The 12,300-nt window shown below is 34.4% G+C and overlaps 1 protein-coding gene across 7 annotated transcripts in view; it reads right to left on the bottom strand.

The window, feature by feature from the left end:
* Positions 1–4,522: 4,522 nt before the first annotated feature.
* Positions 4,523–12,300, bottom strand: part of Ubr3 (ubiquitin protein ligase E3 component n-recognin 3) — a 226,280-nt gene continuing 218,502 nt past the window's right edge. For all 7 annotated transcript variants that reach the window (XM_015479299.2, XM_015479298.2, XM_015479300.2 and 4 more), the window contains 3 exons: positions 8,051–8,260; positions 7,203–7,342; positions 4,523–6,918 (listed from right to left, as the gene is read on the bottom strand). In XM_015479299.2, the coding sequence (XP_015334785.1) occupies positions 6,801–6,918; positions 7,203–7,342; positions 8,051–8,260 (468 nt within the window). In that variant the 3' untranslated portion in view covers positions 4,523–6,800. The remainder of the gene's footprint in view (positions 6,919–7,202; positions 7,343–8,050; positions 8,261–12,300) is intronic.

The following is a 12,300-nucleotide window of genomic DNA, read 5'->3' as shown; positions in this document are numbered from 1 at the left end:
CATTAGTTTACTACTACTGACTTATTTGAATTTTGCCAGCTATTTTTGGTGTCTCTTCTCCACAATTCCACTTGCACGTAGTCATGTCTCCCTAGTCCCTTCCAGTCTGTTGCAATTTGAAGTTATTCTTCATCTACACTTTCAAAGAGTAATGGTAAATGATTTTGTAGTGTTCTTCAGTTGGATTTGTCTGATGTTTTCCGCATGATTTGATTGAAGTTATCCAGGGTTTTGCAGTTATGTGACAGAAATGACATTGCATCATATAAAGGGAAGTCAATATACTTTAGTACTGGTGACAGCTTTAATCACTCGGTAAAAATGGTATACCATGTTTTCTCACTGCAACTTACTACCTTTCTCTTTGTAATTAGTACAAACTTTGGGGGACAGACTTTAAGACTATGCAAATCCTGCCCACTCTTTTGGCAATTTCTCTTCAGTAAGATCAGCCCCTAAAGATGCCTTCCTCTGTGTATTTACACTCTGGTATAACTCCCTCCCACCAGGGTTGGGATGTTTAGAAGAAGTTATATGCCACTTCCAAGATTAGGTTACAAATAACACTGGAGCTGTCATCATGGGTATGCTTTTATGAGTGTTTTATCTCTCCCTCTCTGTGATCACTTCTTCCTGAGAAAATCAGCTGCTGGACACTAACCATGTGAGTTTAGAAGCAGGTCCTCTAGACTCAGTTAAGCCTCAGATGACTGTGGCCCTGACCATACCCACATGGATACAGACAAGGTGAACTGTCATCTTGTTTTCATCCACTGGCAGCCTGGAGATCAGCAGCCATCCTCCAGTCATGAGAATGAAAGCTATAATCTAACTATGTGAAAAAGGAAAACAGCAGGAGCCTAAGCCAGTAATAATTTTTTTGAGCAGCTGCCACTTCCTGGTTTGCTCACCTTCAGACTTCCTTTCCCCTTAAATAAACACCTGGCTATGGCTTAAGTCAGATTTTCTTTTGCTTGAAACAAAGCTCATTCACGACTAATATACTGATGTGAGGAGTAGTAGTTTGAATCCAGGTCTACTAATTTCAAGCCCTAGACTCAGATGGAAACCATCACTATCTAAATAAAACACAAAAGCTAATTTTTGATGCACATATGGCTAAGTGTCCTGGGAGAGTTAGACAATTTTGTTCTACAACTCCACATTTGTCAAACTTTCCTACCTTCTCACCTCTGGAGGCTACATTTTAGCTTCTACCTCTACCACCTCAAAACTATGCTTATCAAAGATAATAAATTACTTAATTTGTCACGAAATCCATTGAGTACTCTGGTTCTATCTCACTTAGCCTCTCCATCACACTTGACTATTGTTGACTTTTTTTCTGAAGTATGCATCCTCCTAGGGTTTTATATTCCAACTCCTACCTACTGCTTCCTCCTATCAGTCTCATCATTAGGTCCATCATCTTCTGCCTGTCCACTAAATGAAGACACAACTTAGGGTATTACACAGACTTCTCTGGATGACACACTCCCACAACTTCATCTATAATTTGTAAATGGAATCCCCAATCTAAGTCTTCATTTCAGCACTTTATCTTGAGTGCATACTTGAATACAGTAACTACTACATACCCACCCACATGGATAACCCAGAGAAATCCCACACTTAATGTCAAAATCTGTGCACATCACATTCAATTTTATATTTGATCCTCCACCACTGCTTCCTAATTTATAAAACACTACCAACCATCAGGTCAGAATATAAGTTGTTTCTGTCACAGCCCTGGTATAAAATGTCTTCATTTCTCCTCTGGCTACTGAACTATACTCCTAAATGGTTTTCCCTGTTCTCTTTCTTTCATTCTCTATACCAAGGACTGTGTATGGATGCTTTTGCCTTATAAGGACAGAGCTGAATAGTGTGATATGAACTGTCTGGCCCTTTGTAGAAAAGGCTTGCTGACCTCTATTCTAAATTGAGACTATAACCAAAATAAAACCATTTTAGGGGTCAAGAGACTGCATCTGATTGCCTCCCGTCTTTTCTGCATCATGTCTAATCATACTCCTTTCTGCTTTCTATGCTTCAACAGTGCTTTCAAACTTCTTTCAGTTTCTAGAGACCTATTCACTTTTTCAGGGTTTACGTACTAATCTTCTTAAATACCTTCTCCTACTTTCTCCTTCACTTAGCTCACCACTGCCCTTTTTCAGGTCACAGTTTCAACATCATTTCTTCCATGCAGCCTTCTGTGAACTTCCCAAACTAAGAGTCCACTGGTTCCCATAACCCTCTGCCTAACTTGCTGACAACATCCAATTGACCTGTGATTATATAATGTTTTATTCTGTACTAGAATGAGAGCAGATACTGAGCCTTTCCGTCTTGTTCAATGTGTTATCCCCAGCATTTAGCTTAGTATCTGGCACACAACAGACACTTATGTTCTGGGGTGGGGGCAGGAACCTCTAAAATCCTTAGAATAGCTTTCGACACTCTTGTCATTTTAGACTTTCCTTACATTTCAAAAGCACTTATGCAGAGAATCAGAATGACTCCCTATCAGGTCCCTGGCTAAAAGTGCTCTCTTAACTCTGATCTTTGAAAATGGTCTTCCCTACGCCTAAAACAATTCTTTATACCTCCTTTTTCACCTTGATAACATCTACACAGGTAGGAATTATCCTAGACCTCTCATATGACCCAGGTCTGGTTTTAGGGCCCCACTGTATAGTACTCTCAACTCCAGAGCCCCTCAAACTTGTCATTTGTAACATTAATGACACATGAAGCCAAGTAAGAGAAGGGACTATCTGATTTCTATTGTATTTCCAATATTTATCATAGTGGATAGCTCAGAAGAGGAGTTCAATAAATATTTACTAAGTCATTGAAACTAAATGCTAACACTGAAGCAATTTTTCAAACTTTCAAAAGAAAACTTCAAGTTCCCATTAAATCTTCTCCCTGAATCTTAGTCACTTCTAATCCAAATCCCTCAATTCATCCTACAAATCTAACACGTACCCCACTCTTGTTTCAACCAGCACACCTATTTCTCTTGGAACTTATACTATACCCTTATGTATTGCATCCTCCTCTCCAATGATCAACAATGAATTAATTTAGCAATCTCACTTCTATCCTTCAGATCCTAGATTGGATCTCAGGGATTCCACATGGTCACAGAACCTTTCTAATTGGTTGCATTAAACAGTTATGGTTTCTAACCCCAATGAAGCGCAAAATAGCTTCATTGTTTAGGTAAATTCTCTCTCCTAGCATATGGTTGGACTTTTTATCACTTACCTCCAGTCCCTAAGTTATGATAGACCTACTCATTCCCAACACATAATTCTACTCCTGTCATCAAGATACAAGGGAATCAGATATAAATCCTATTTTGCTCCAGACCTTCTTTGCTCTTGTACTTTTTCCTTCTACAGCAGCTGAAGTCTTTGCAACCTACTCTTGACCCAAATTCTCCTGGTGTGCTCTTGAGTTTTCCTTCCCAATTTGGTATTGTCACACCTTACATTAATTCACAAAGGCAGCTCTATACAAGTTCCCATTGTGCCTTTTCATTATGTTGTATCAGCTGGAGCCACAGTCATTCCACTGCTACTTGGTTACTATGCACTAAATCGCCAGGTGACAGCACTTCCATACTTGATGTGTGATTAATAGAAAGTTTGAAAGGTCATAAAGAAGTGATCATACTGCCATTATTTTATTCATTTCAGCTCATTCATGTTGAACTAAGCAGTGTTTGATATCACTCAGCCAGATCACAAAGCCCTGGCGGAAAGGACTAAGTGCTATGAATGGGAGGGACTGAGGAACAGTCACAGGTCACTGGCTCTCCCACAACCATTAACTATATGGCATAACCATCAGTAAATGTTCCTTGACTCTAATTCTAGTGGTCAAAACCATGCTTTTCTTCATTTTCTTTTTCCCAATGTGACCTCAAACACAAGTCAACAACAGGAATTTGAGAGTTGCAATTGCAGTCCTGGAAACGGTATACAGAGTATTCTGTACTGTTGTTGTTTTCAGTGCTTTTAGTTCTTCTATAAGTCACAGAAATCAATGAGTACCAGAATGCATAAAATCAAATGAAAACTCTTGAGAATATAAATGGTCCCCCAGCTGATGACTAGCTGGTGAGTTTTAGCAGGGAGGTGGAAGTGTGAGGACTGTCAATTCAGACAAGATCATAGCCTACTCAAAATAAATGTCATCATAAAGTCTGAAGTCTAGCAGGGACCATAACAGTGGTCTATACACCCACTTCCCTCTTCCTCTACCCCAACACATTTAGCAAAGATTTAACAATGGATATGAGACCAGGACAAAAGAAACAGGATCTATCTCTGCAAATAAAAGGCAAAATATAAGGCAAACCCTTCACATTAAACTCCACCTTAAGGAAACTATTAGTTATGTTGTGCTTTGATCTTTTAGGCCACTCACATATATCACTGTCAATATCTTTGGAAAAAGAAAAACATTTAGCATTAAAAATTTTAAGGACCTTTCACAAACCAAATGACAGTAGGTTTTTATTAACATATCTTACAATGTTGGTTATTCCTAGTTTTGTAATTTCTGCTTAATTATAAAGGCTGTTTTAGCTTCTACAGTAATGTACTGCATTTAAATGATCATTCATACAAGATATCACACCAGTACATTTTTTTAAATAATATACACACATCACTCTAACTTGGACCTGTTATTTTTAAAAGTGGGTTTATAAATGGGACTTATAAAAGTTATGGAGAAAAAAATTAAAGTTCTAGTTTAGCAGCATGCATGTATGTATTCAAGTACAATTTTCAACCAAGTGCTTTTTTTAAATTTACTGGTGACTAATTCACCAATATCAAAATAAACACTATCAAATACCCAAATTTTAAAGTTAAGGCTAATATTTTCACTTCACATCCATATGCACAACCATAAAACATTCCATTTTAAATATGTAGTAATCAAAGTCTGAATACATTATACCAGGTATATATAGCATCAGTTTCAAACTGTAGAATTATTCAAGTTCATGAATCCTGTAACAGTATTTACTAGAGATGTGAATTAGTATTTTGCTCTTCAACCACACTTACAAATGGTCTGGTATTCATAATGACCAATGCAAAAAATATGACAGGCTGAACTTATGATACAGTATTTAAAAAAGTAGCAATGTGTTGGAAAGGACAGTGATTTAGTGAAACAGAATCATTCTAGTCTTACAGAAAGTTGTCTGAATATTTTGGAAATGTATATAAAAATAGCAGGCTATTTCCATGTATTTTCTTGTAGAGCTGTAGGTAATTTATTGATGTTCTGAACACAGTTGAATATGTACTACTCTGCTTTCCCTATTATAATGCAAGGCCATCATTTAATGTTCATTTTCATATTCGGTAATGCCATATCATTCAAAAAAATTTTAGAACATGGATCTGATGTTATTTTTACGTTTTATCATTAGATGTTTTAAATTTTATTTTTCATGTAAAATTGTAATTTTATATAACAAGCCATGAAATTCCAAAGTACCAGGAATTGCTCAATAGCACGATATATGAAATAATCATCAAATTACTGAGTCATCTGGAAAAAATCTTGGTAGCAATGTATAACATGCTTTCCATGTACTTATTATAGAGTAGGTTGTAGCTCAATCATCCCATTTTTACTGATTTAAAAACCCTTACAAACAAAAATTGCTTTTCATGTACTGTTCATTCATGAGGTTCATCACCACTGAGCCTTTTTTTCTCCTTATAGTAAACCAAGCAGAAACAGAAGTGATTCCACTGCATGAATACAATGTAACTGAATCTCTTGAGCTGATAAGAAAGTTCCAAAACTTACGGTTCAGTTCATTAGTTGGGAAGTAACAGTATTTCCAATCCAATCATATAAACAAAAACTTGGTTGGTAATAAAAGGTGGGCATGCACAGGATCAAAATTTGTCATGTGGATTTTCTTAAATCTTTTGGTTTCTCTTTTTTTCTTTTGCAGTGCTCAGGATAGAACTCAGTGCCTCACACATGCTAGGCAAGTGCTTTACCACTGAGCTACACCTTCAGTCCACAAATTTTAATTATTAAGGACCCCCCCTCAATCACACATATGCCCTTCAAAATGTATTGTATTTATATAAACAGCGCTATCTACTTATTTTACAACTATTTCATTTACCTGGGGAGAATATTTATGAAATTCCTGAGAATGAATTAAGTTTTCAGCAAAGCCTTAAACTTTTAACGATTCCTCACAATAAGAAAAAAAAATTAAGATTCTACTATTAGACTAACTTTTACTATACAATATTTCACATAAATCATGTTTTACATTTTTTCTACTTACATACAGCAAAAATTTCAAATTAACACAAGAATGGCAGAGGAAAAAGATGCATTATGTTTAGCAGATGCAAATTAAAACACAGATAGAAAGGAGCAATAAAATTTCAAATAAATCACACCCATTCTAAGTATCAATGAATAGCTGATATGCATTGTTGGGAGAATAACTTCTGAATGATTTTATGGACAAGTTGTGCTTTTTATTAATTGTGCACTTAAAAAAATGACCACTAAAGAATGATTTATTTATTATGTTCTCCAGATACTTAAAAAAAAATTACTATTCCATTAAGTGATTACCAAGCACCTAATTTTGGAAAGGCTTCATAATGTATTCTTTTTTTCCCCTCAGCAAAAACATTACTCTCCCCAAATTAAGTTAAAGCTTATTGTTGATAAAATAAATTCTTAATGAAAATGATGATATAATGCAATGCTGAGGTGGTGAGTCATAGCCCATTATAATGTGGACCCCATCTTTTATTGATGTGATCAAAAGTATGAGAAATCCATTGCTGCTCAAGAACTTTGTATCTTTCCTTACAAATGTAGAGAGGTTTGCCGCGCCTAGGGAAGGAAAAAAGAAGTATTAAAATACAATATAATGAAGATTTCACACGCATTTCTTCTTTTAATAGATTTGATATGGCAAAAATCTCAGTGATTTGGTTTGTGTTTCCTCAGCATATTGATAGGAAAAATAACTCAAAAACTAGAAATTATTCTAAATTAATGATTGTGGAACTTCTTAATTTAAAATACATATATATATTTACAAATTCAGAAATGGCACTTTGATTCTTACTGACCAAATTTCATCAAAACAATGGATATATTAATGCAGATCTAACCTAAGATCCCGATCTTCTTCTCCATGAGCATCCAAATACACGGAACCCCAGAGGCAGAAGCGGTGACCTCGAATAATGATGATCACTGATGCATTGATCAAAAGGAAAATGCCTGTTCCAGCACCACAGTTCTGAGAATGCTGAAAATTTTAAAATATATCATTTCATTTGATAATCAATGAACTTTATAACAAAATCAAGACTGTCTTTAAATGCTTTCTAAATAACACAAAGATATTTTTAAGTAAGATCACATCTATCTTAAATTTATAACCCAATTCCCAATATATTATTATTAATACATTAGGAAGAATTGGGGTAAGGATTATCTAGGAAAGCAATTAAGAGCCAACGTAATTTAGAAGCTAGAATCCTCCATAACATAGAAGAATGTTGTTTCATAGCACATTTAAATGTAACATTAAAAGATAATAGGAGAGCGGGCTGGGGTTGTGGCTTAGTGGTAGAGCGCTTGCCTAATGTGTGTTAGGCACTAGGTTCGATTCTCAGCACCACATACACATAAATAAAATAAAGGTCCAACAACAACTAAAAAATATATTTTTAAAAAAGACAATAGGAGAAAGGAGTAGAACTGGAATTGTTTTTAAGAAAGGTTTTACCCACTTAAAGCCTTGAAGTTTTTTTTTTTATTCTTCTACTGAATTAAAAAGCAACAAAACAAAACACACATTCCATCTATCTATATATCTATCTATATCTATCTATCGATCTATATATATATTGTGTTTAACTCAAAGACTAGTTAAATTTGAAGAGCTGACTTGACCCCATGTACCAAATTTTCATGAGATTTAAGTTTTCATAAATTTTGTACTACTGCTTACCAATACACATTCACAGTAACTTTGTTGCTTGCAGCAAAGTCCTTTCAGGCATACAAAAGTACCACAAACAAGGCAAACAGCAGGATCTTTAGGAACCTTGGTGCAGACACTACAGGTTTTTCTGTGGTAGTACTGAAAAATGGTGTTATAATTCTCAGGTAACTGTAATAGGTGCGGTAATTTCCATCTTGATTCTTGGATAAGCAAAGCCTAAAACATCCAAGAATAGTCATTAGTCTTATGTATTTAAGATGCTAACACAAAATGTTTATTTTTTTTAAAAAAGGGCTTAAAAAAAAAGGAAAATCTGCTTCCAAAAATGTGAATATTTATTGCTATACCTTTTTTCTACTTTACAATTGATAAAAATAGTACTTCAACAATTACCATTCTCTATTTTCATGCAGATTTCATTTATAACAGATGTAATTTTTTAGATTAAGCACCCTATAACATAAACTTGTTATTATTTTAAAAGTGAAATATTAATATCTCCAGCATGCATGACTATTTATCTTGGTATATTTGTCTTTTAACATGTTTAATGCAAAAGTTTTAAACAGTTATAATTTATTTTTATTGATACATTATGACTATATATAATAGTGGGATTTGTTATGCCATATTCATATATGCACATAATTTAATCAAACTCATTCTCTAGCACCTCTCCCTTCCCCTGATCTGCTTGCTCTACTCTATTGATTCCCCTATTATTATTATTTTAATTTTCAAACAATTCATGACCTTTTTAAGGAAATTCACAATTATAACTCATTTTTTATATTTTAATACTTCATAACTTAGAATCTCCTTCCTAAAATATGTAAAATTTGTTATACTTCAAACTATTAAGATCATTTATATCCACAGTACTGGGAGCTACAATTCTTGTAATAAATTTCCTCCTTTATATGGGGCGGGGGAGCTTAGTTAGGGTTGTAGAAAAATACAGGCAAGAGCATCAATTTTTCCTAGGTATTACTCTATTCACACTTAAAGTAGATCAAATGTGTGTGAATCCATTATATTAAGAAACTGTATGAATGACTGTCAACTTATGTGATCTTCATCTTACATTATCTACAGCCAGCCATAATCAACTAAATCAGTAGAGTAACCAAGTGGCTAGGTTGTTATTTATCAATGAGTTCATGGATAAAGTAAGCATGCAAGTAAGGATAAGTGGGCTTATAATAGTTCATTTGCCAATACTCAGTGCCTAACCCAGGCCCCAAAGATGACATACTCTGTAATGAATTGATTATACTGGAACCCTTCCATTAAGCAGAAGAGACAGCAATGTTTCCCCCCAAATTTAACCCTTTTATCAGTTTGTTTGAGCATTACCTTGTAGCCTATACAATAATGTAATCAAAGAATTTCCTTTATGAAGAAAGATGTAAGACAATAGATAGATGTCCATGGAATTCATGAAACTTAATATATACTCAATTATCTGAAGAAATTATTGTACTTCTAAATGATAAACTACTAAACTGATTATTAGCTGGAAGAAAACACCTGTACAATGAAGTATATGCTCTAAATAGCAACCAGTATATATAAGTGATCTTTCTTTCTCACAGCTAGAATGTATAGATATGGAAAACAGGAGGTGGAAAGTCATCATCTTACCTCTAACTAAAAATTCAGTCCTAAATTTCTGCTTTGGTTTGGGAGTATGGCTCAGTGGTAGGGTACCTGCCTAGCATGCATGATGCCCTGGGATTGATCCCCATCACAACAAAAATAGAAAGGAAGGAAGGAATAGAGGGAAGAAGAAAAAAGAATCTGCTTCACTGCTGTACTGGAGTCCTCTGTGAATTTAGTACCTAAGGAAGTATATACTATAATAGTTTCATTGAATCAGTATCTAAATGTCATCTGACTATTCTAAGTTCCTCATATCACTAGCAGAACTAATGGGAATGTCTTGTAGTAGAAGAAATGGAAATGGCTTACAGTATTGTCTGCAGGAACTGTCACTGAGTACCAAAAAGAATAAAAACACTGCCATATAATTGAAAGCAGTATTATGGAACTTTGGGACTATCGCCATGTAGGACTATTTCGGAACTTAAAAGGTAACATTTTTACACAAGATGATTACAACTTTATATTAGCAAGATGGAACAAGTCCAGAAGCTTAGACCTCTCAGAATAAAGTTGGGGTCACGTTCTTAAACAAATCTAATCATTTGAGGAGCTGGTCAAAGAAGGTGAAAGAAAAAAGTCAAATATATATGACTGTATACTGGCTGCAACTTTATGACTAGTTGCAAATTTTCTTGTTTACTGTGTCATGTTTTTTGAAACATTTTCATTCTCTGTTCCTCTCTTTGACTATTGAATTCAGGATATGGAGGTGCTACACAAAAATTTCCAGAGGCATGATGGACATCTCTCAAGAGCTTATGAATACAGGGATCTCAGGTTCCATATTTGGAAAATTCATAGATACATTTGAAGTTGCAAATGTGAAGACTAAATCATTTGGGACAGTGGGAAAAGTGAAACTATAAATACGAAGATGTATATATGCTGGCAGGTAACTTGCAAATGCAGTGGGCCATCAGTTTGTTCTTTAAATCTGCCTTGTATCTTTTTCTGCCTTCTTAAGTTAACAACATTATAAGGTGGTGTTCTTTTTTTTCTTTCTTTCTTTTTTTTTTTTTTTTTTAAGAAACTAACCTCCTTTTCTGCTCCATATTAATCCTGATGGGGCTGCCCTCAGCACAAGATCCTATCCCACACAGAAGTGTTAATATAATTTGAGTTAGGTCCATCAGATTCTCTCTCCAGGAATCTGAGTCTTCAGCACACTCATGGAAGGAAGAAAAGTAACTGAGGTAGAGGCATCCAATGGCAACACTTCCAAGAAAGCAGACCAGAGGTCTTCATGGTTTCTCTTCTCCCCAAGGGATGGCAATTCAACTCTTCTACATTTCTACACAGTATTCAGTATGCTTCTAATGAATCCCATTTTTTCTGTTGTGGTTTACTTTTGTTTTGTTTTCCTATCTTATTTCAGAACTTGATTTTGTTGTTTGCAAACAACAACAACAAAAAAAATTCCTATCTGGTAGTAAAATTCGGAAACAGTCATTCATAGACTATCTTTCAAAGGTATTGTTGGATTATTAAATTCCTATTACCATTTATTCTGCTAAGTGCTTCTATTCAAATTTTAAATTCCTGGCGGGCGGGAATATGGTTAACCTAAAATCAGGGTCAGAGTTAGTAATAGAAAAGAATGAAGAAGGACAAGAGTATGGAAGCGATGGGCGTGCACTTAAACCACCAGTAAGAATTCTGCATTAGCAAAAATAAATGTCTTTTACTCTAAGACTCTAAGACAAATAACTGCCACTCAATTTTACAAAAAGATTTAGTATTGTTAAATGATAAATTCTTTATTTTTTAATCAATATTCATACCAACAATCATTCTTCTGAAATGCAGACTTGTTTTAACATCATTAATATGAAGACCAAAAAATTTGAGTATGTAATCACTTTTCTTTTGCCCTGGTTCCACAATTATAACCATATCTTTCTTACTCCAAGTCATTTCTCCTAGATTTTCGGACATTAAAAAAATATATATTTATATGTATATGTATATCTTCAATTCTAGTTAAAATCCATGAATAAAGAATTTCCTAGGCAGGAAAAAGATTTGTATACATAATATACAAAGTTCCATTAGTTCTTGAATTTCCCTTTCCCTTGGCGGAGATTGAAAATTTTCCAGGGTGTCACACACATACTAACACACAACCTCTACTATAGAAGTACAAGCTACAATACCTACAGCTCCCTCTCTTTTTTCTAACAAAAATAAATAAATAAGATGAGATGGTATCTCTTTTAAAAAATTCAGTAAAAAAGAGACATTTATTATTTATGCTTACCTTGACTTTATTATTCACTTCAATATTTTAAAAATTAAGTCTAATCTGATATCTCCATATAAAATATTTTTTCTTTTTGATGTTCAAAATTAAAATTCTCATTTTCCCTGAAAATTGGCTACTCTTTCATCAGTTCTATTTCTGCCACTGATACCATCCTACCACTTAATTATTCCACAAATATATATTAGGTTACCAGTCTCTTTATCAGGCATTTTCTAGAAACTGGGGATACAAGAATAAATAAGACTTCTTGCTTTGTAAAGCCTCCAGTTAGACACATTAAAGATATAAATGTGATCAATGGGGGCTGGTTGTGAACTCAGCAGTAGAA

The sequence above is a fragment of the Marmota marmota genome, unplaced genomic scaffold (genome assembly GCF_001458135.2).
Source record: "Marmota marmota marmota unplaced genomic scaffold, marMar, whole genome shotgun sequence".
Taxonomy (NCBI): domain Eukaryota; kingdom Metazoa; phylum Chordata; class Mammalia; order Rodentia; family Sciuridae; genus Marmota; species Marmota marmota.
The sequence above is the reverse complement of the archived record's forward strand: the minus strand, read 5'-3'. Positions and strand labels throughout refer to the sequence as shown.